We start from the raw sequence: 23,954 nt of genomic DNA, 5'->3' as shown, positions 1-23,954 counted from the left end.
GCGGGGTTTGCCGCGCGCGGGCGGCGATTTTCCCGCGCGGTGGGCGTGGTTTTGCCCATATAAGGACATGCACGTCCCGCCCCCGCCCAGAGGCCACGCCCCCCGTTTGGCGCAGTCCGCGCGCGCCGCCGCAGGGCCGGGGGCGGGGCCTCGGTGCTGGCCACGCCCTCTGAAGGCGCTGATTGGCTGAAAACGTGGGATGGACGTGAGGGGGCGGGGCTTGGGCGGAGTGAGACGGGACTGGGAGAATGGGGGGGACTGGGAGAACTGGGAGTTACTGGTGGTCACTGGTGGTCACTGGTGGTCACTGGTGTCCCCGGGGGATGGGGACGGTGCCCGCTGTCCCCTCAGGTGTCCCCGCTGTCCCCAGGTGTGGCCCGGGCAGGGGGGGCGGCCGGGCCCCCCCCGGCGAGACCCCCCCCAGGCCCCGCCAGCGCTGACAGGTGAGGGGCGGTGGCCCGGCTGCTGTCCCCAGGGATGTCCCCAGGGATGTCCCCTGTCCCTGTCCCCAGGGATGTCCCCAGGGATGTCCCCTGGGATGTCCCTTGTCCCTGTCCCCAGGGATGTCCCCAGGGATGTCCCCAGGGATGTCCCCTGTCCCTGTCCCCAGGGATGTCCCCAGGGATGTCCCCAGGGATGTCCCTTGTCCCTGTCCCCAGGGATGTCCCCTGGGATGTCCCCTATCCCTGTCCCCAAGGATGTCCCCAGGGATGTCCCAGGGATGTCCCCTGTCCCTGTCCCCAGGGATGTCCCAGGGATGTCCCTTGTCCCTGTCCCCACGGATGTCCCAGGGACGTCCCTTGTCCCTGTCCCCAGGGATGTCCCCTGGGATGTCCCCTATCCCTGTCCCCAAGGATGTCCCAGGGATGTCCCTTGTCCCTGTCCCCAGGGATGTCCCCAGGGATGTCCCCTATCCCTGTCCCCAAGGATGTCCCAGGGATGTCCCTGTCCCCAGGGATGTCCCCTGGGATGTCCCTTGTCCCTGTCCCCAGGGATGTCCCCAGGGATGTCCCCTATCCCTGTCCCCCTCCATGTCCCCATCACTGTCCCCGCTCTTGTCCCTCCTGCTGTCCCCACGCTGTGTTCGGTGTCCCCCAGCTCTGGTGTGTCCCCAAGCCTTCAGCCGTGTCCCCAAACCCTGAGCGCTGTCCCCAGCGCCGCTCTCATGTCCCCAGACCCATCCCCAGGCCCCCAGAGGTGGCCTGAGCGCTGTCCCCATGTCCCCAGTGGTGTCCCTTGTCCCCATGGCTGTCCCCAAAGCTGTCCCCTGTCCCTAGCGGTGTCTCCAGAAGTGTCCCTGTCCCCAGCGCTGTCCCCAGGGGTGTCCCCGCGCTGTCCCTGTCCCCAAGGCTGTCCCCAGCGGTGTCCCCGCGCTGTCCCTGTCCCCAGCGCTGTCCCCAGGGGTGTCCCTGCGCTGTCCCTGTCCCCAAGGCTGTCCCCGCGCTGTCCCCAGCGGTGTCCCCACGCTGTCCCTATCCCCAGCGGTGTCCCCAGCGGTGTCCCCGCGCTGTCCCTGTCCCCAGCGGTGTCCCCAGCGGTGTCCCCGCGCTGTCCCTGTCCCCAGCGCTGTCCCTGTCCCCAAGGCTGTCCCCCGCGCTGTCCCCGCGCTGTCCCCAGCGGTGTCCCCGCTCTGTCCCTGTCCCCGCTCTGTCCCTGTCCCCGCGCTGTCCCTGTCTCCAAGGCTGTCCCCCGCGCTGTCCCCGCGCTGTCCCCAGCGGTGTCCCCGCGCTGTCCCTGTCCCCAGCGGTGTCCCCAGCGGTGTCCCCGCTCTGTCCCTGTCCCCAGGCCGCCATGGGGGACGCCGGGGGGGGTTTCGGGCTGGCGCTGCCGGAGCTGCGGGCGCTGATGGAGCTCCGGGGCTCCGAGGCGCTCCTGAGGCTGCAGCGGGACCTGGGGGGGGTCCCGGGGCTCTGCCGCCGCCTGCGCACCTCCCCCACCGACGGTAACGCCCCCCCGGGACCCCCCAAAACCCACCGAGACCCCGCGGAACCCGCCCCGACACCCCCAGATCCCCTCATTCCCCCGGAAAGCCTTGGGACCCCCCCACCCCGGCACTCTCAAAACTCTCCAAAACCACCCAGGACCTCCCCAAAACCACCCGGGACCTTCCCAAAACCACCCGGGACCTCCCCAAAAACGCCCGGACCCCCAAAACTATCTGGAACCCCCAAAACCACGCGGGACCCCCCCAGACCCCCCCAACCCAGAGTGGCTGTGGCTGACCCAGGGGTTCCCAGGGTGGCGGTGGGGGTGACACCCGTGTCCCCAGGGCTATGAGGGGGTCCCCAGAGTGGCAGTGGAGGTGACATCCATGTCCCCAGGGCTGTCCGAGGGTCCCCAGGGTGGCGGTGGGGGTGACACCCGTGTCCCCAGGGCTCTCCGAGGGTCCCCAGGGGTGTCACCCAGGGCTGTCCGAGGGTCCCCAGGGTGGCCGTGGGATGACACCTGTGTCCCCAAGGCTATCAGGAGGTCCCCGGGGTGGCTGTGGGGGTGACACCCGTGTCCCAGGGCTGTCCGAGGGTCCCCAGGGTGGCCGTGGGGTGACACCCGTGTCCCCAGGGCTGTCCGAGGGTCCCCAGGGGTGTCACCCAGGGCTGTCCGAGGGTCCCCAGGGTGGCTGTGGGGTGACACCCGTGTCCCCAGGGCTGTCCAAGGGTCCCCAGGGCTGTCCAAGGGTCCCCAGGGGTGTCACCCAGGGCTGTCCAAGGGTCCCTAGGATGGCGGTGGAGGTGACACCCGTGTCCCCAGGGCTCTCTGAGGGTCCCCAGGGGTGTCACCCAGGGCTGTCCGAGGGTCCCCGGGGTGGCGGTGGGGGTGACACCCGTGTCCCCAGGGCTATCGGGGTTCCCCAAGGGTGTCACCCAGGGCTGTCCGAGGGTCCCCGGGGTGGCGGTGGGGGTGACACCCGTGTCCCCAGGGCTGTCCGAGGGTCCCCCGGAGCTGGAGCGCCGCCGCCGGGTGTTCGGCCGGAACTGGATCCCCCCGCGGCGCCCCAAGAGCTTCGCGGCGCTGGTGTGGGAGGCCCTGCAGGACGTCACCCTCGTCATCCTCGAGGTGGCCGCGCTCGTGTCCCTGGGGCTGTCCTTCTACGCGCCCCCCGGCGCCGCCGATGAAGGTGACGCCGCTGTCCCCACGGCCCCGCCACTGTGTCCCCATCCTGCTGCCAGCCCCAGCCCTGTGCCCTGTCTGCTGTCCCCGTGTCCCCAGCTCGGTGTCCCCGCCCCATGTCCCCACCCCAGTGCCATCCCCGTGTCCCCGTGTCCGCATGTCCTTATCCCCGTGTCCCCATGTCCCCAAATCTTCATCCCCGTGTCCCCAAATCCTCATCCCCTTGTCCCCATATCCTCATCCCTGTGTCCCCAAGTCCCTGTGTCCCCAAATCCCCATCCCTGTGTCCCCATGTCCCCACCCCAGTGCCATCCCCGTGTCCCCATGTCCCCAAATCTTCATCCCCGTGTCCCCATATCCTCATCCCTGTGTCCCCATGTCCCCCTGTTCCATCCCTGTGTCCCCAAGTCCCTGTGTCCCCAAATCCCCATCCCTGTGTCCCCATGTCCCCATCCCACGTTCCCTACACCCCTGGCCGTGTCCCTGCACGTGACACTGGTGTCCCCACGCGTGTCACCTGTATCCCTCCGTGTCCTCACGTGTGTCACTGATATCCCCACGTGTGACACCTCTGTCCCCACGTGTGACACCTGTGTCCCCACACGTGACACGCGTGTCGCCGTGACACCTCTGTCCCCTTGTCCCCACGCGTGTCACTGATATCCCCATGTGTGTTGCCCATGTCCCCACATGTGCCACCTCTGTCCCCACGTGTGCCACCTCTGTCCCCACATGTGCCACCTATGCCCCCACACGTGACACACATGTCGCCATGTGTGACATCTCTGTCCCCTTGTCCCCACATGTGTTGCCCATATCCCCATGTGTGTCGCCCATGTCCCCACGTGTGTCGCCCATATCCCCATGTGTGCCACCTCTGTCCCCATGTGTACCACCTGTGACCCCACATGTGACACGCGTGTCGCCATGTGGGACACCTCTGTCCCCTTGTACCCACATGTGTTGCCCATATCCCCACATGCGTCACCGATATCCCCACGTGTGTTGCCCATGTCCCCACGTGTGTCACCGATATCCCCATGTGTGTCACCGATATCCTCATGTGTGTTGCCCATGTCCCCACGTGCATCACCGATATCCCCACGTGCATCACCGATATCCCCACATGTGTCGCCCATGTCCCCACGTGTGTCACCCATATCCCCACGTGTGTCGCCCATGTCCCCACATGTGTCACCCATATCCCCACGTGTCACCCATATCCCCACGTGTGTCGCCCATATCCCCACATGTGTCGCCCATATCCCCACGTGTGTCACCCATATCCCCACATGTGTCGCCCATGTCCCCACATGTGCCACCCCCGTCCCCACACGTGCCACCCGTGCCCCCACGCGTGACGCGCGTGTCGCCGTGTCCCCAGCGTGCGGGCAGGCCTCGGGGGGCGCGGAGGACGAGGGCGAGGCGGAGGCCGGCTGGATCGAGGGCGCGGCCATCCTGCTCTCGGTGGCCTGCGTGGTGCTGGTGACGGCGTCCAACGACTGGAGCAAGGAGCGGCAGTTCCGGGGGCTGCAGAGCCGCCTGGAGCGCGAGCAGCGCGTGGCCGTCCTGCGCGGCGGGCGCCTGGCGCAGGTGCCCGTGGCCGACCTGGTGGTCGGGGACGTGGTGCAGGTCAAGTACGGTGAGCGACCAAGCGCGGGGACACGCGGGGAGTGGCGCGAGGTGGGGCGTCCCGTGTCCCCGTCGCGAGGGCGTCTGCTGTCACCAGCCCTGTGTCCCCATCCTGATGCCATTCCTGTCCCCAGCCCTGTGTCCCCATCACGATGGTGTCTCCTGTTCCCAGGACTGTGTCCCCAGCCCTGTGTCCCCAGCCCTGTGTCCCCATCACGATGGCGTCTCCTGTCACCAGCCCTGTGTCCCCATCACGATGGCGTCTCCTGTCACCAGCCCTGTGTCACCAGCCCTGTGTCCCCATCATGATGGTGTCTCCTGTCCCCAGCCCTGTGTCCCCATCCTGATGGTGCCATTCCTGTCCCCAGCCCTGTGTCCCCATCGCTATGGCGTCTCCTGTCGTCATCCCAAGTGTCCCCAGCCCTGTGTCCCCATCACGATGGCATCTCCTGTCCCCAGCCCTGTGTCCCCAGCCCTGTGTCCCCAGCCCTGTGTCCCCATCACGATGGTGTCTCCTGTCCCCAGCCCTGTGTCCCCACCCTGATGCCATCTCCTGTCCTCATTGCCCTTCCTGTCCCCAGCCCTGTGTCCCCATCACGATGGCATCTCCTGTCACCATCCCAACTGTCCCCAGCCCTGTGTCCCCATCCTGATGCCATTCCTGTCCCCAGCCCTGTATCCCCATCCCGATGGCATTTCCTGTCACCATCCCAACTGTCCCCAGCCCTGTGTCCCCATCCTGATGCCATTCCTGTCCCCGTCCTTGTGTCACCGTCCCTGTGTCCCCATCTCGATGCCATCCCTTGTCCCCATCCTCTGTCTCCACCACTGTGTCCCCGTCTTGTCCCCACCCTTGTGTCACCATCCCCATCCCGATGCCACCACCGTGTCCCCATCCCCACGTCCTCTTGCGTCCCCGCACCCATGGGCACATGAGGGGACATCAGGGGACATCAGGGGACACCAGGACACACCACAAGGTCCTGGTCACACCATGGTGACACGGCCCAGACACTCGGTCTGGGGACACCCCAGGGGACATCACAGGGTCCATGGTCATCCCAGGGGACATCATGAGTCCCACCAGGACACAGCACGAAGTTCTGGTGACACCGTGGTGACACAGCCCAGACACTCGGTCTGGGGACAGCCCAGGGGACACCAGGACACAGCACGAAGTTCTGGTGACACTGTGGTGACACAGCCCAGACACTTGGTCTGGGGACAGCCCAGGGGACATCACAGGGTCCGTGGTTGCCCCAGGGGACACCATGAGGTTCCAGTCCCACCAGGACACACCACAAAGTTCTGGTGGCTCTGTGGTGACACAGCCCAGACACTCGGTCTGGGGACACCCCCAAGCTCCCCGGTGACACTGTGGTGGCCCTGTCCCCTCCCAGGTGACCTCCTGCCGGCCGATGGGGTCCTGATCCAGGGCAACGACCTCAAGATCGACGAGAGCGCCCTGACCGGGGAGAGCGACCACGTCCGCAAGTCCCCGGACAAGGACCCGCTGCTGCTCTCGGGTGAGGGACGCTCGGGGACGCGGGGGACACCGAGGGGATGTCGCCGTGACCCGCGGTGTCCCCGCCAGGCACCCACGTCATGGAGGGCTCGGGCAAGATGGTGGTGACGGCCGTGGGGGTCAACTCGCAGAGCGGCATCATCTTCACCCTGCTGGGCGCTGCGGGGGACGACGAGGACGAGGGCAGGGACAGGAAAGGTGACACCACAGCCGGGCGTGGCCGCCGGCTCCGTGGGAGCTGGCACTGGTGGCATTGGTGTGTCCCCATGGGAGCTGGGACTGGTGGCATTGTCCCCATGGGAGCTGGGACTGGTGGCATTGGTGTGTCCCCAAGGAATCTGGCACTGGTGGCATTGTCCCCATGGGAGCTGGCACTGGTGGCACTGGTGTGTCACCATGGGAGCTGGCACCGGGTGGCTTTGGTGTGTCCCCAAGGAATCTGGCACTGGGTGGCACCATGGGTGGCTGGTGACCCTGTGCGATCTGTCACTTGTCCCCAAATCCCTCCCATGTCCCTGAAGTCTCCAGGTCCTTCTGTCCCCATGGGCTCTGTCCCAGTCTGTCCCCAAGGTCTCCAGACCCCTCTGTCCCCCTCTGTCCCCATGTGCTCCACCCCTCCCATCCCTGTCCCACCTCAGGTCACATTTTGGGGTGTCCCCACCCTGGTTTCTCTCCCTGTCCCCCCCAGGTCACATTTTGGGGTGTCCCCACCCCGGGGGCTCTCCCTGTCCCACCCCAGGTCACATTTTGGGGTGTCCCCACCCCGCTTTGTCCCACAGGGAAGCCTCAGGACGGCGCCGTGGCCACCCCACAACCCAAAGGTGCTTTGGGGTCGGGTGGGGACAAGCCCAAACCCCCCTCCCGGTGTCCCCCCCCGGTCCCCCTGCCACGTGGCCGGTGTCCCCAGGCAAGCGGCAGGACGGGGCGGTGGCCATGGAGATGCAGCCGCTGAAGAGCGCCGAGGGAGGGGACGCGGCCGACGGGCCGGGGACGCGGCCCCGAGGTGGCCCCAAGAAGGAGAAGTCCGTGCTCCAGGCCAAGCTGACCCAGCTGGCCGTGCAGATCGGGAAGGCAGGTGGGGGCTGGGGTCCCCAAACGAGGGGACAGACGCTGGGGGACGTGTCCTGAGGGGTGGGGACATTGTGGGCAGGTTGGGGACACATCCCCGAGGTGGCACCAAGGACAAATCAGTGCCCCCGGTCAAAGCGGCCATGCAGATCAGTGTCCCCAAATGGGGTGGCAGGGGGCTGGGGACACTGGGGACATGTCCTGAGGGGTGGGGACACTGCGGGCAGGTTGGGGACACATCCCCGAGGTGGCACCAAGGACAAATCAATGCCCCAGGTCAAAGCGGCCATGCAGATCGGGGTCCCCAAATGGGGTGGCAGGGGGCTGGGGACACTGGGGACATGTCCTGAGGGGTGGGGACACTGCGGGCAGGTTGGGGACACATCCCCGAGGTGGCACCAAGGACAAATCAATGCCCCAGGTCAAAGCGGCCATGCAGATCGGGGTCCCCAAATGGGGTGGCAGGGGGCTGGGGACACTGGGGACATGTCCTGAGGGGTGGGGACACTGTGGGCAGGTTGGGGACACATCCCTGAGGTGGCCCCAAGGACAAATCAGTGCCCTGGGTCAAAGTGGTTGTGCAGATTGGGGTCCCCAAATGGGGTGGCAGGGGGTTGGGGACACTGGGGACGTGTCCTGAGGGGTGGCTGAACAACACCAAGGGTGGGGACACGTCCCCGAGGTGTCCCCAAGGAGCACAAATTGGTCCTGCAGGGCACAGTGACCCAACTGACCGTGCGGACTGGGGTGTCCCCAGTGAGGGGACAGAGCGCTGGGGACGTGTCCTGAGGGTGGGGACATCGGGCCCAGGGTGGGGACACACCCCAAGAAACAACAGATCAGTGCTCCAAGCCAAACTGACCTGAGTGACCACACAGATCAAAGAGTTTGGTGTCCCCAAGCAGGGTGACAAGGACACGGCCACCTTGGGGGACGTGTCCTGAGGGTGGGGACATCGGGCCCAGGGTGGGGACACACCCCGAGAAACAGCAGATCAGTGCTCCAAGCCAAATTGACCCGAGTGATCGTGCAGATAAAGAGTTTGGTGTCCCCAAACGGGGTGACAAGGACACGGCCACCTTGGGGGACGTGTCCTGAGGGTGTCCCCGCGCAGGCCTGGCCATGTCGGCCATCACCGTCATCATCCTCGTGCTCTACTTCGTCATCGAGACCTTCGTGGTGCAGGGCCGGCCCTGGCTGGCCGAGTGCGCCCCGGTCTACGTCCAGTACTGGGTCAAGTTCTTCATCATCGGCGTCACCGTGCTGGTGGTGGCCGTCCCCGAGGGGCTCCCGCTGGCCGTCACCATCTCGCTGGCCTACTCCGTCAAGGTGGGGCCGTCTGTCCCTCCGTGGCTGTCTGTCCGTCACCGCTCTGTTCGTGCCCAGCCGTGTCCGTTTGTCACGGTTTCCCCCCATTTTCCTCGCTCCTCTCTCGTTTTTCCCCAAATTCCTTCATTTTTTCCCCCCAGAAAATGATGAAGAACCACAACCTGCTCCCATTTTCCCCCATTTTCCCCATATTTTCCCCATTTCTCCCCCATTTTCCCCATATTTTCCCCATTTCTCCCCCATTTTCCCCATATTTTCCCCATTTCTCCCCCATTCCCCCCTTGTTTTTCTCATTTTCATCTTTTTTTCCATTTCCCCCCATTTTTCCCAAATTCCCTCATTTTCCCCCCAGAAAATGATGAAGAACCACAACCTGCTCCCATTTTCCCCATATTTTCCCCATTTCTCCCCCATTTTCCCCATATTTTCCCCATTTCTCCCCCATTTTCCCCATATTTTCCCCATTTCTCCCCCATTCCCCCCTTGTTTTTCTCATTTTCATCTTTTTTTCCATTTCCCCCCCATTTTTCCCAAATTCCCTCATTTCCCCCCCCCGAAAATGATGAAAAACCACAACCTGCTCCGATTTTCCCCCATTTTCCCCATATTTTCCCCATTTTTCCCCCATTTTCCCCATATTTTCCCCATTTCTCCCCCATTTTCCCCATATTTTCCCCATTTCTCCCCCATTCCCCCCTTGTTTTTCTCATTTTCATCTTTTTTTCCATTTCCCCCCCATTTTTCCCAAATTCCCTCATTTTCCCCCCCAGAAAATGATGAAGAACCACAACCTACTCCCATTTCCCCCTCTTTACTCCCCATTTCCCCCCGTTTTTTCCCAATTTCCCCCCATTTTCTTCCCTATTCCCCCCCTTTTCCCCCAATTTCCCCCCATTTTTTCCCCAAATTACCTCCTTTCCCCCCAGAAAATGATGAAGGACAACAACCTACTCCCATTTCCCCCTCTTTACTCCCCATTTCCCCCCATGTTTCCCCAATTTCCCCCCATTTTTTCCCCTATTCCCCCCTTTTTCCACCATTTCCCCCCGTTTTTTCCCCAAATTCCCTCCTTTTACCCCAGAAAATGATGAAGGACAACAACCTACTCCCATTTCCCCTTCTTTACTCCCCATTTCCCCCCATTTTTTCCTAATTTCCCCCATTTCCCCCCATTCTTTCCCCAAATTCCCTGCTTTTCCCCCCAGAAAATGATGAAGGACAACAACTTACTCCAATTTCCCCTTCTTTACTCCCCACTTCCCCCCGTTTTTTCCCAATTTCTCCCCATTTTTTCCCAATTTCCCCCCATTTTTTCCCCATTTCCCCCCATTTTTTCCCAATATCCCCCATTTTTTCCCAATTTCCCCCCATTTTTTCCCCATTTTTCCCCCATTTCCCCCCATTTTTTCCCAATTTCCCCCCATTTTTTCCCAATTTCCCCCCATTTTTTCCCAATTTCCCCCCATTTTTTCCCCATTTCCCCCCATTTTTCCCCATTTCCCCCCATTTTTTCCCCATTTCCCCCCATTTTTCCCCCAAACTCCCTCCTTTTTCCCCCCAGAAAATGATGAAGGACAACAACCTGGTGCGGCACCTGGACGCCTGCGAGACCATGGGCAACGCCACGGCCATCTGCTCGGACAAGACGGGCACGCTGACCACCAACCGCATGACGGTGGTCCAGGCCTTCGTGGGGGGGTCCCACTTCAGCCACCCCCCGGCCCCGGCCGCGCTGGCCCCCCCAACGCTGGACCTGCTGGCCCAGGCCATCGCCATCAACAGCGCCTACACCAGCAAGATACTGGTGAGGGGCACTGGGAGCACTGGGAGGGGGTTTTGGGGGTGATTTTGGGGGGTTTTGGGGGAATTTTGGGGGGTTTTGGGGTGTGTGACACTAACGAGGGTCTCTATGCCCCCTTTGTTTGCCCCTGTCACCATAACTGCCCCCTTCACCTGTCCCTACTCCCTTCACCTGCCCCATTTACCTGCCCCTGCTCCTTTTACCTGCCCCCTTTACCTGCCCCTGCCCCCTTTACCTTCCCCACCCAATTTACCTGCCCTTTTTATGTGCCCCCACCCCATTTACCTGCCCCATTTACCCTCCCCACCCCCTTTACCTGCCCCCACCCCCTTTACCTGCCCCCACCCCCTTTACCTGCCCCATTTACCCTCCCCACCCCCTTACCTGCCCCCTTACCTGCCCCCACCCCCTTTACCTGCCCCATTTATGTGCCCCCACCCCATTTACCTGCCCCATTTACCCTCCCCACCCCATTTACCTGCCCCCACTCCCATTACCTGCCCCCTTTACCCTCCCCCACCCCCTTTACCTGCCCCCTTACTTGTCCCTACCCCATTTACCTGCCCCATTTACCCTCCCCACCCCATTTACCTTCCCCCACCCCCTTACCTGCCCCCTTACCTGCCCCCGCAGCCCCCCGAGGCCCCCGGGGCTCTCCCTCGCCACGTGGGCAACAAGACCGAGTGCGCCCTGCTGGGGCTGGCGCTGGCCCTGGGCCGCGACCCCGAGGCCGAGCGGGCGCAGGTGCCCGAGGAGCACCTGGTCAAGGTGTTCACCTTCAACTCCGAGCGCAAGTCCATGAGCACCGTGACCCGCCGGCCCGGCGGCGGCTTCCGCCTGCTCTGCAAGGGCGCCTCCGAGATGGTGCTGCGCAGGTGAGGGCACACCTGGGGGCACCTGGGCACACCTGGGGGCACCTGGGTACACCTGGGGGTACCTGGGAATACCTGGGGGCACACCTGGGCAGGCAGGGCCATGAGCACCGTGACCCGCCGGCCCGGCGGCGGCTTCCGCCTGCTCTGCAAGGGCGCCTCCGAGATGGTGCTGCGCAGGTGAGGGCGCACCTGGGCACACCTGGGCACACCTGGGCACACCTGGGCACAGCTGGGGGCACCTGGGCACACCTGGGCAGGCAGGGCCATGAGCACCGTGACCCGCCGGCCCGGCGGCGGCTTCCGCCTGCTCTGCAAGGGCGCCTCCGAGATGGTGCTGCGCAGGTGAGGGCACACCTGGGCACACACCTGGGGGCACCTGGGCACACCTGGGGGCACCTGGGCACACCTGGGCAGGCAGGGCCGTGAGCACCACTACCACCTGCTCTGCAAGGGCGCCTCCGAGATGGTGCTGCGCAGGTGAGGGGGCACCTGGGGGCACACCTGGGGGCACCTGGGCACAGCTGGGCACACCTGGGCACACCTGGGGGCACCTGGGGATACCTGGGGGCACACCTGGGCAGGCAGGGCCATGAGCACTGTGACCCGCCGGCCCGGCGGCGGCTTCCGCCTGCTCTGCAAGGGCGCCTCCGAGATGGTGCTGCGCAGGTGAGAGCGCACCTGGGCACACCTGGGCACACCTGGGGGCACCTGGGCACACCTGGGGGCACACCTGGGCAGGCAGGGCCATGAGCACCGTGACCCGCTGGCCCGGCGGCGGCTTCCGCCTGCTCTGCAAGGGCGCCTCCGAGATGGTGCTGCACAGGTGAGGGCACACCTGGGGGCACCTGGGGGCACCTGGGCACACCTGGGGGCACCTGGGCACACCTGGGCAGGCAGGGCCATGAGCACCGTGACCCGCCGGCCCGGCGGTGGCTTCCGCCTGTTCTCAAGGGCGCAGCCGAGATGGTGCTGCGCAGGTGAGGGCACACCTGGGCACATCTGGGCACACCTGGGCACACCTGGGGGCACCTGGGCACAGCTGGGCACACCTGGGGGCACACCTGGGCAGGCAGGGCCGTGAGCACCACTACCACCTGCTCTGCAAGGGCGCCTCTGAGATGGTGCTGCGCAGGTGAGGGCACACCTGGGAATACCTGGGGGCACCTGGGCACACCCCGGCACACCTGGGCACACCCGGGGGCACCTGGGCCACACCTGGGGGCACACCTGGGCACGCCTGGGGGCACACCTGGTGTCACCTGGGCACACCTGGGCACAACTGGTGACACACCTGGAGGCACCTGGCCACACCTGGGGGCACTCCTGGGAACATCTGGGGACACCTGGGGACACCTGGGCGCACACCTGGGCAGGCAGGCCCATGAGTGCTGACCCGAGGGTGCTCTAGCTCCATCCTAGACCCAGCGGGACCCCCTGACCCACCTGGGACCCCCTGAGCCCCTTCCCCATGTCCCCCTGACCCACCTGGGACCCCCTGAGACCCCTCCCCATGTCCCCCTGACCCACCTGGGACCCCCTGAGACCCCTCCCCTGACCTACCTGTCCCCCTGAGCCCCCTCCCCATGACCCCCTGACCTACCTGCCCCCCCGAGCCCCCTCCCCATGTCCCCCAGGCCCACCTGTCCCCCCTGAGCCCCCTCCCCATGACCCCCTGACCCACCTGGGACCCCCCCGAGCCCCCTCCCCATGTCCCCCAGGCCCACCTGAGACCCCCCCGAGCCCCCTCCCCATGTCCCCCTGACCCACCTGTCCCCCCCAGGTGCACCTCGATGCTGGACGCGGGGGGCTCCCCGCGGGTTTTGGGGGGCTCGGAGCGGGAGGAGCTGGTGCGGCGCGTGGTGGAGCCGATGGCGGCGGGGGGGCTGCGGACCCTCGCCCTCGCCTTCCGCGATTTCCCCCCCCGGCCCGAGCCCCCCTGGGACGACGAGGCCGCGGTGGTCAGCGAGCTCACCTGCATCGCCATCGTGGGCATCGAGGACCCCGTGCGGCCCGAGGTGGGCAGGGGGACATGGGGGGCGTGGAGGGCAGGGGGACATGGGGACTTGTGGGGACACGGAAGGGACATGGGGGGACATGGGGGGCAGGGGGACATGGGGATTTGTGGGGACACAGAGGGGACATGGGGGGACATGGGGGGCAAGGGGACATGGGGGGACATGGGGGGCGTGGGGACATGGGGGACATGGGGGGCAGGGGGACATGGGGGGCAGGGGGACATGGGGGGACATGGGGGGACATGGGGGGCGTGGGGACATGGGGGACATGGGGGGACATGGGGGGACATGGGGGGCAGGGGGACATGGGGGGACATGGGGGGCGTGGGGACATGGGGGACATGGGGGGCAGGGGGACATGGGGGGACATGGGGGGACATGGGGGACAGGGGGACATGGGGGGACATGGGGGGACATGGGGGGCAGGGGGACATGGGGGGACATGGGGGGCGTGGGGACATGGGGGGCAAGGGGATATGGGGACTTGTGGGGACACAGAGGGGACATGGGGGGACATGGGGGGCAGGGGGACATGGGGGGACATGGGGGGCGTGGGGGGACATAGAGGGGGCGTGGGGGGGCGTGGGGCGGTGTGAGGACATGGGGGGCAGAGGAACATGGGGGATATGGGGGGACATGGGGGGTGTGGGGACATGGGGACTTGAGGGGAGCATGGGGACATGTGGGGCATGGGGACATGGGGGGGACAGGGAGGGGACATGGAGGGACACACGGGGACGTCGGAGACGAGGGAAAGGGCACACGGGGGACAGCGGGGACAGGACGGGGACAGCGGGGACAGGATGGTGGCACTGCGGGGACAGGACGGGGACAGGACGGTGGCACTGCGGGGACAGGACGGGGACAGCGGGGACAGGACAGTGACGCTGGGAGGACAGCGGGGACAGGACGGGGACAGCGGGGACAGGACGGGGACAGGACGGGGACACCGGGGACAGGACGGTGGGACTATGGGGACAGCGGGGACAGGACGGGGACAGGACGGGGACACCGGGGACAGGACGGTGGGACTATGGGGACAGCGGGGACAGGACGGGGACAGGACGGGGACACCGGGGACAGGACGGTGGGACTATGGGGACAGCGGGGACAGGACGGGGACAGGACGGGGACACCGGGGACAGGACGGTGGGACTATGGGGACAGCGGGGACAGGACGGGGACAGGACGGGGACACCGGGGACAGGACGGTGGGACTATGGGGACAGCGGGGACAGGACGGGGACAGGACGGGGACACCGGGGACAGGACGGTGGCACTGCGGGGACAGCGGGGACAGGACGGGGACGGGTGCGTGCGGCAGGTGCCCGAGGCCATCCGGAAGTGCCAGCGCGCGGGGATCACGGTGCGGATGGTGACAGGCGACAACCTGGACACGGCGCGCGCCATCGCCGCCAAGTGCGGGATCCTCCCCGCGGGCGGCGGCGGCGACTGGCTCTGCCTGGAGGGGAAGGACTTCAACCGGCGCATCCGCAACGACCGCGGCGAGGTGGCACCGGGGGACACTGGGATGGGGACTGGGGACACTGGGATGGGGATTGGGGACACTGGGGGACACTGGGAGGGACTGGGAGGGGGACTGGGGACACTGGGATGGGGACTGGGGACACTGGGTGACACTGGGAGGGACTGGGAGGGGGACTGGGGACACTGGGATGGGGACTGGGGACACTGGGTGACACTGGGAGGGACTGGGAGGGGGACTGGGGACACTGGGATGGGGATTGGGGACACTGGGGGACACTGGGAGGGACTGGGAGGGGGACTGGGGACACTGGGAGGGGGACTGGGGACACTGGGATGGGGATTGGGGACACTGGGATGGGGACTGGGGACACTGGGATGGGGATTGGGGACACTGGGGGACACTGGGAGGGACTGGGAGGGGGACTGGGGACACTGGGAGGGGGACTGGGGACACTGGGATGGGGATTGGGGACACTGGGATGGGGACTGGGGACACTGGGATGGGGATTGGGGACACTGGGGGACACTGGGAGGGACTGGGAGGGGGACTGGGGACACTGGGAGGGGGACTGGGGACACTGGGATGGGGATTGGGGACACTGGGATGGGGACTGGGGACACTTGGATGGGGATTGGGGACACTGGGATGGGGATTGGGGACACTGGGGGACACTGGAGGGACTGGGACAGCAACTGGGGACACTGGACACCGCTGGAGGGACTGGGAGGGGGACTGGGATTACTGGGAGGAGAATTGGGAGTACTGGGAAGGCGACTGGGGGCACTGGGGGGGTCCCTGGGGGTCTCGGGGTGTCCGGGAGGGTCCCTGGGGGTTTTGGGGTGTCCCGGGGGGGTCCCTGGGGGTCTCAGGATGTCCCGGGGTGTCCCTGGGGGTCCCGGGGTGTCAGGGGGAGGGTCCCTGGGGGTCTCGGGGTGTCCCGGGGTGTCCCGGGGGGTCTCTGGGGGTCTCGGGGTGTCTCGGGGTGTCCGGGAGGGTCCCTGAGGGTTTTGGGGTGTCCCGAGGGGTGTCCCGGGGTGTCCCGGGGGGTCTCTGGGGGTCTCGGGGTGTCTCGGGGTGTCCGGGAGGGTCCCTGAGGGTTTTGGGGTGTCCCGAGGGGGGTCTCGGGGTGTCCCGTGGGGTCTCTCGGGGTCTCGGGGTGTCCCGGGGGGTCTCTGGGGGTCTCGGGGTGTCCGGGGGGGGTCTCTAGGGGTTTTGGGGTGTCCCGGGGGGTCCCTGGGGGTCTTGGGGTGTCCGGGGGAGGGTCCCTGGGGGTCCCTGGGGGTCTCAGGATGTCCCGGGGTGTCCCTGGGGGTCCCGGGGTGTCCGGGGGAGGGTCCCTGGGGGTCTCGGGGTGTCCGGGGGGGTGTCCCGGGGGGTCCCTGGGGGTCTCGGGGTGTCTGGGGGGGTCTCTGGGGGTTTTGGGGTGTCCCTGGGTGTCCCTGGGGGTCTCGGGGTGTCCCGGGGGGTCCCTGGGGGTCTCGGGGTGTCTGGGGGGGTCCCTGGGGGTTTTGGGGTGTCCCGGGGGGTCCCTGGGGGTCTCGGGGTGTCCCTGGGGGTCTCGGGGTGTCCCGGGGTGTCCCTGGGGGTTTTGGGGTGTCCCGGGGGGGTCCCGGGGGGGTCTCGGGGTGCCCGGGGGAGGGTCCCTGGGGGTCTCACCCCCCCCCAATCCCCCCAGGTGGAGCAGGAGCGCCTGGACAAGGTGTGGCCCAAGCTGAGGGTCCTGGCGCGGTCATCGCCCACCGACAAACACACCCTGGTGAAAGGTGGGAATTTGGGGAGGGGTCCCGGGGGTCCCGGGGGTCCCGGGGTGGGGGGTCTCACCTGTGCCCCCCGCCTGTCCCCAGGGATCATCGACAGCACCATCGGGGACCAGCGCCAGGTGGTGGCGGTCACCGGCGATGGCACCAACGACGGCCCCGCCCTCAAAAAGGCCGACGTGGGGTTCGCCATGGTAACGCCCCCTCCCCAAATTGCGGCACCCCTCCCCAAATTGCGGGACCCCTCCTCAAATTGCGGGACCCCTCCCTGAAATGGGTCCCCTCCCCAGATAGCAGGACCCCTCCCCAAATAGAGGGACCCCTCCCCAAATTGTGGCACCTCTCCCCAAATTGCGGGACCCTTCCTCAAATTGCGGGACCCCTCCCCAAATTGTGGCACCTCTCCCCAAATTGCGGGATCCTTCCTCAAATTGCGGGACCCCTCCCCAAATTGCGGCACCCCTCCCCAAATTGCGGCACCTCTCCCCAAATTGCGGGATCCTTCCTCAAATTACGGGACCCCTCCCCAAATTGCGGCACCCCTCCCCAAATTGTGGCACCTCTCCCCAAATTGCGGGACCCTTCCTCAAATTGCGGGACCCCTCCCCAAATTGCGGGACCCCTCCCCAAATTGCGGGACCCCTTCTCAAATTGCGGGACCACTCCCCAAATTGCGGGACCCCCTCCCCAAATTGCGGCACCTCTCCCCAAATTGTGGCACCTCTCCCCAAATTGCGGGACCCTTCCTCAAATTGCGGCAGCCCTCCCCAAATTGTGGCACCTCTCCCCAAATTGCGGGACCCCTTCTCAAATTGCGGGACCCCTCCCCAAATAGAGGGACCCCTCCCCAAATTGCGGGACCCCCTCCCCAAAATGGGACCCTCAAGAACACTCATTGATTGGGACCCCCAGAACCCCTCCCCAGAATGGGATTCTGGAGACCCCTCCCCAAAATATTGGGACCCCTCCTCAAAATGAGACCCCCTCCCCAAAATGCGACCCCACAGGACCCCTCTCCCAAATGGAAGAACATTCCTGAACTGGGACCCTCAGAACCCCTCCCCAAATTGGGACCCCTGAGACCCCTCCCCAGTTTGGGATTCCCAGGACCCCTCCCCAAATTGGGACCCCTGAGACCCCTCCCCAGTTTGGGATTCCCAGGACCCCTCCCCAAATTGGGACCCCTGAGACCCCTCCCCAGTTTGGGATTCCCAGGACCCCTCCCCAAATTGAGACCCCTGAGACCCCTCCCCAAATTGGGATCCCGAGATCCCCTCCCTGAAATGGGACCCCAAGGCTCTCCCCCAAAAATGGGAACCTGGGACCCCTCCCCAAATTGGGATTCCCTCCCAAAATGGGGATTCCCTCCCCCCCCATCCCTGGGTTCACTTGGGGTCACCTGTGATCACCTGGGGGTCACCTTGGGGTCACCTGGGGGTCACCTGTCCATGTCCCCAAGGGTGTTGTGGGCATGGCTTTGGCCACCTTGGGGTCACCTTGGAGTTCCCCATCCCCGTGGTCACCTGTGGTCACCTGTGGTCACCTTGTGGTCACCTGAGGGTCACCTGTCCATGTCCCCAAGGGCATCGTGGCCAAGGAGGCCTCGGACATTGTCCTGTCCCCTCACCCGCCTTGAGATCACCTTGGGGATCTACCATGGGGTTCCCCATCCCTGTGGCCACCTGTGGGTCACCTGGGGATCACCTGAGGGTCACCTGTCCATGTCCCCAAGGGCATTGTGAGCACGGACGTGGCCAAAGAGGCCTCGGACATTGTCCTGTCCCCTCACCCACCTGGGGTCACCTTGGGGATCTACCATGGGGTTCCCCATCCCTGTGGCCACCTGAGGGTCACCTGGGGTCACCTGTCCGTGTCCCCAAGGGCATCGTGGGCACGGACGTGGCCAAGGAGGCCTCGGACATTGTCCTGTCCCCTCACCCACCTGGGGTCACCTTGGGGATCTACCATGGGGTTCCCCATCCCTGTGGCCACCTGTGGCCACCTGGGGGTCACCTGAGGGTCACCTGTCCGTGTCCCCAAGGGCATCGCAGGCACGGATGTGGCCAAGGAGGCCTCGGACATTGTCCTGTCCCCTCACCCGCCTTGAGATCACCTTGGGGATCTACCATGGGGTTCCCCATCCCTGTGGCCACCTGAGGCTCACCTGGGGATCACCTGAGGGTCACCTGAGGGTCACCTGTCCGTGTCCCCAAGGGCATCGTGGCCAAAGAGGCCTCGGACATTGTCCTGTCCCCTCACCCGCCTTGAGATCACCTTGGGGATCTACCATGGGGTTCCCCATCCCTGTGGCCACCTGAGGGTCACCTGGGGATCACCTGAGGGTCACCTGAGGGTCACCTGTCTGTGTCCCCAAGGGCATTGTGGGCACGGACGTGGCCAAGGAGGCCTCGGACATTGTCCTGTCCCCTCACCCACCTTGAGATCACCTTGGGGATCTACCATGGGGTTCCCCATCCCTGTGGCCACCTGGGGTCACCTGTGGCCACCTGGGGGTCACCTGTCTATGTCCCCAAGGGCATCGCAGGCACGGACGTGGCCAAAGAGGCCTCGGACATTGTCCTGTCCCCTCACCCACCTGGGGTCACCTTGGGGATCTACCATGGGGTTCCCCATCCCTGTGGCCACCTGAGGGTCACCTGGGGTCACCTGTGGCCACCTGGGGGTCACCTGTCCATGTCCCCAAGGGCATCGCGGGCACGGATGTGGCCAAGGAGGCCTCGGACATCATCCTGACGGACGACAACTTCTCGAGCATCGTCAAGGCCGTCATGTGGGGCCGCAACGTCTACGACAGCATCGCCAAGTTCCTGCAGTTCCAGCTGACCGTCAACGTGGTGGCCGTCATCGTGGCCTTCACCGGCGCCTGCATCACCCAGGTGAGCTCACCTGGCCAGGTGGGACGTGGGGAGGACTCACCTGGCCAGGTGGGACGTGGAAGGTCTCACCTGGGCAGGTGGGACGTGGGGACAGGGGGCATTTACCTAGGTAGGACGGTGGCCATCACCGGTACCTGCATCACCCAGGTGAGGGCTCACCTGGGCAGGTGGGGTCACCTGGGCCTGAATCACAAAGTCCAACTGTGCCCACCTGTCCCGTTCCTCTGGGCCACCTGAGCCCACCTGTGCCCACCTGAGCTCACCTGAGCCCTCCTGTGCCCACCTGAACTCATCTGAGCCCACCTGAGCTCATTTGTCCCCCCCAGGACTCGCATAAAGGTGGTGCAGATCTTCTGGGTGAACATGATCATGGACACCTTGGCCTCGCTGGCCTGTGCCACCTGAGCTCACCTGAGTCCCCCTGAGCTCTCCTGTGCCCACCTGTGCCCCCAGGACTCCCATAAAGGTGGTGCAGATCTTCTGGGTGAACCTGATCATGGACACCTTGGCCTCGCTGGCCTGTGCCCACCTGTGCCCACCTGAGCCCACCTGAGCCCACCTGAGCTCACCTGTCCCATTCCTCTGAGCCACCTGAGCGCACCTGAGCCCACCTGAGCTCATTTGTCCTGCCCAGGACTCGCCGCTGAAGGCGGTGCAGATGCTCTGGGTGAACCTGATCATGGACACCTTGGCCTCACTGGCCTGTGCCCACCTGAGGTCACCTGAGCCCACCTGAGCTCACCTGAGCCCCTCTGTGCCCACCTGAGCCCACCTGTGCCCACCTGAGCTCATTTGTCCCATCCAGGACTCGCCGCTGAAGGCGGTGCAGATGCTCTGGGTGAACCTGATCATGGACACCTTGGCCTCACTGGCCTGTGCCCACCTGAGGTCACCTGAGCTCACCTGAGCCCCTCTGTGCCCACCTGAGCTCACCTGAGCTCACCTGTGCCCACCTGAGCTCATTTGTCCCATCCAGGACTCGCCGCTGAAGGCGGTGCAGATGCTCTGGGTGAACCTCATCATGGACACCTTGGCCTCGCTGGCGCTGGCCACGGAGCCGCCCACGGAGGCGCTGCTGCTGCGCCGGCCCTACGGCCGCGACCACCCGCTGGTGTCCGGCACCATGCTGCGCAACATCCTGGGCCACGCCGCCTACCAGCTGCTGGTCATCTTCACCCTGCTCTTCGCCGGTCAGTGACGCTGGGGACGTCACGGGAGGGTCAACAGGTGATGGGAACCCGTGGGGACGTGGTGGAACATGGTGGGACATGGTTGGACATGGTGGGACATGGTGGGACATGGTGGGACACAATGGGACATGGTGGAACATGGTGGGACATGGTGGAACACAATGGGACACAATGAGACACAATGGGACACTATGGGACATGGTGGGACATGGTGGGACACATCCCTACCAGCTGCTGGTCATCTTCACCCTGCTCTTCACCGGTCAGTGACGCTGGGGACGTCACGGGAGGGTCAACAGGTGATGGGAACCCGTGGGGACGTGGTGGGACACAATGGGACACCATGGGACACCATGGGACATGGTGGAACACAATGGGACACAATAGGACATGGTGGGACACGGTGGGACACATCCCCTCCCAGCCACTGGTCATCTTCACCCTGCTCTTCGCCGGTCAGTGACGCTGGGGACGTCACGGGAGGGTCAACAGGTGATGGGAACCCGTGGGGACGTGGTGGGACATGGTGGGACATGGTTGGACATGGTGGAACACAATAGGACACAATGGGACACCATGGGACATTGTGGAACATGGTGGAACACAATGGGACACAATAGGACATGGTGGGACACGGTGGGACACATCCCCTCCCAGCCGCTGGTCACCTTCACCCTGCTCTTCGCTGGTCTGTGGCCCTGTGGACGTCACGGGAGGGTCCCACAGGTGATGGGAACCCATAGGGACGTGGTGGGACATGGTGGGACATGGTGGGACATGGTGGAACACAATGGGACACATTGGGACACAATAGGTCATGGTGGGACATGGTGGGACATGGTGGGACACATCCCCTACCAGCTGCTGGTCACCTTCACCCTGCTCTTCATCTGTCAGTGACGCTGGGGACGTCATGGGAGGGTCCACAGGTGATGGGAACCCGTGGGGACGTGGTGGGACATGGTGGGACACAATGGGACACCATGGGACATGGTGGGACATGGTGGGACACAATGGGATATGGTGGGACACAATGGGACACAGTGGGACACAATAGGACATGGTGGGACGTGGTGGGACACAATGGGACACCATGGGACACGGTGGGACACAATGGGACACCATGGGACACGGTGGGACATGGTGGGACATGGTGGGACACATCCCCTGCCAGCTGCTGGTCACCTTCACCCTGCTCTTCACTGGTCAGTGACATGGACATGGAGTCACTGGTCAGGGGACAAGGGACATCATGGGAGGGTTTCCCACACCCACGGCTGTGTCCCCACAAGTGTCCCCATGTCCCTGTCCCATGTCCCCATGAGTGTCCCCATGTCCCAAAGAGTATCCCCATGTCCCCGCGTCCCTATCCTGTGTCCCCATGGGTGTCCCCATGAGTGTCCCCATGTCCCTGTTCATGTCCCAAGTGACCCCATGTCCCCATGAGTGTCCCCATGAGTGTCCCCATGTCCCTGTCCATGTCCCAAGTGACCCCATGTCCCCATGAGTGTCCCCATGAGTGTCCCCATGTCCCTGTTCATGTCCCAAGTGACCCCATGTCCCCATGGGTGTCCCCATGTCCCTGTCCGTGTCCCCACGAGTATCCCTGTGTCCCCACAAGTGTCCCCATGTCCCCACAGGTGTCCCCACGCGTGTCCCCATGTCCTGTCCCATGTCCCCATGAGTGTCCCCGTGTCCCTGTCCATGTCCCCATGGGTGTCCCCGAGTCCCCGTCCACATCCCCACACATGTCCCGTGGGTGTCCCCGTCCATGTCCCTGTCCCCACGCGTGTCCCGCGGGTGTCCCTGTGTCCCCATCCCCGTCCTCACGCATGTCCCACGGGTGACCCTGTGTCCCTGTCCATGTCCCCACGCGTGTCCCGCGGGTGTCCCCGTGTCCCTGTCCATGTCCCTGTCCCCACGTGTGTCCCGTGGGTGTCCCCGTGTCCCCGTCCCCGTCCCCAAGCGTGTCCCACGGGTGTCTCTGTGTCCTTGTCCATGTCCCCACGCATGTCCCTGTGTCCCTGTCCATGTCCCCACAGGTGTTCCCGTGTCCCCGTCCCCATCCCCATGTGTGTCCCGCGGGTGTCTCTGTCCCCGTCCCCACGCGTGTCCTGCAGGTGTCCCCGTGTCTCCGTCCCCACGCGTGTCCCGCGGGTGTCTCCATGTCCCCGTCCCTACGCGTGTCCCGCGGGTGTCTCCATGTCCCTGTCCCCACGCGTGTCCCACGGGTGTCCCTGTCCCCGTCCCCACGCGTGTCCCGCGGGTGTCCCACGGGTGTCCCCGTCCCCACGCGTGTCCCGTGGGTGTCTCCATGTCCCCGTCCCCACGCGTGTCCCGCGGGTGTCCCCACTGGTGTCCCCGTCCCCACGCGTGTCCCGTGGGTGTCTCCATGTCCCCGTCCCCACGCGTGTCCCGCGGGTGTCCCACGGGTGTCCCCGTCCCCACGCGTGTCCCGCGGGTGTCCCGCAGGGGAGGTGCTGTTCGACATCGACAGCGGCCGCGCGGCCCCGCTGCACGCGCCGCCCTCGGAGCACTTCACCATCATCTTCAACACCTTCGTGCTGATGCAGCTCTTCAACGAGCTCAACGCGCGCAAGCTGCACGGCGAGAGGAACGTCTTCGAGGGCGTCTGCGCCAACCCCATCTTCTGCGCCATCGTCCTGGGCACCTTCGCCGTGCAGGTGGGACACGGGGACATGGGGACACACAGGGACACGGGGACATGGGGACACACAGGAAACATGTGGGGACACACATGGGGACACCAGGAACGTCTTTGAGGGCGTCTGCGCCAACCCCATCTTCTGCGCCATCGTCCTGGGCACCTTCGCCGTGCAGGTGGGACACGGGGACACACGGGGGACACAGGGGAACAATGCCATGATGGCTTGGAGTGAGGGGTTTGGGGTGGAGAAGGACCCATGGAGACACCAGGAACGTCTTCAAGGGCGTCTGCGCCAACCCCATCTTCTGCACCATCGTCCTGGGCACCTTCGCCGTGCAGGTGGGACATGGGGACATGTGGGGACACGGGACACGGGGACACGTGGGGACACGTGGGGACACACAGGGGACATGTGGGAACATGTGGGGACACACATGGGGACACCAGGAACGTCTTTGAGGGCGTCTGCGCCAACCCCATCTTCTGCGCCATCGTCCTGGGCACCTTCGCCGTGCAGGTGGGACACGGTGGCACGGGGACACATGGGGACATGGGACACGGGGAACACAGGGGACATGTGCAAACACATTGGGGGGACAT

The 23,954-nt window shown here is 65.3% G+C and overlaps 1 protein-coding gene across 1 annotated transcript; it reads left to right on the top strand.

The window, feature by feature from the left end:
• The first annotated feature begins 424 nt into the window (after positions 1 to 424).
• Positions 425 to 23,813, top strand: ATP2B3 (ATPase plasma membrane Ca2+ transporting 3). Its single transcript, XM_077789653.1, has 21 exons — positions 425 to 443; positions 1,786 to 1,942; positions 2,918 to 3,115; positions 4,493 to 4,750; positions 6,141 to 6,266; positions 6,335 to 6,463; positions 7,045 to 7,086; positions 7,173 to 7,340; positions 8,448 to 8,662; positions 10,224 to 10,466; positions 11,097 to 11,338; positions 13,119 to 13,353; positions 14,678 to 14,863; positions 16,518 to 16,605; positions 16,687 to 16,793; positions 19,305 to 19,496; positions 20,473 to 20,686; positions 23,159 to 23,370; positions 23,471 to 23,527; positions 23,637 to 23,693; positions 23,802 to 23,813. Exons 2-21 carry the CDS (start codon positions 1,792 to 1,794, stop codon positions 23,811 to 23,813), a joined length of 3,132 nt encoding a protein of 1,043 aa, XP_077645779.1. The 5' UTR covers positions 425 to 443; positions 1,786 to 1,791.
• The last annotated feature ends 141 nt before the right edge of the window (positions 23,814 to 23,954 follow it).

This window comes from Lonchura striata, chromosome 36 (genome assembly GCF_046129695.1).
Source record: "Lonchura striata isolate bLonStr1 chromosome 36, bLonStr1.mat, whole genome shotgun sequence".
Taxonomy (NCBI): Eukaryota; Metazoa; Chordata; class Aves; order Passeriformes; family Estrildidae; genus Lonchura; species Lonchura striata.
The sequence above is the reverse complement of the archived record's forward strand: the minus strand, read 5'-3'. Positions and strand labels throughout refer to the sequence as shown.

Coding starts and splice junctions, on each gene's coding strand:
- ATP2B3 (XM_077789653.1), top strand. CDS start 1,792: ATGGGGGACGCCGGGGGGGGTTTCGGGCTGGCGCTGCCGGAGCTGCGG. Junction 7,087..7,172: donor GGCCACCCCACAACCCAAAG/GTGCTTTGGGGT, acceptor CGGTGTCCCCAG/GCAAGCGGCAGGACGGGGCG. Junction 23,528..23,636: donor TGGGCACCTTCGCCGTGCAG/GTGGGACACGGG, acceptor AACGTCTTCAAG/GGCGTCTGCGCCAACCCCAT.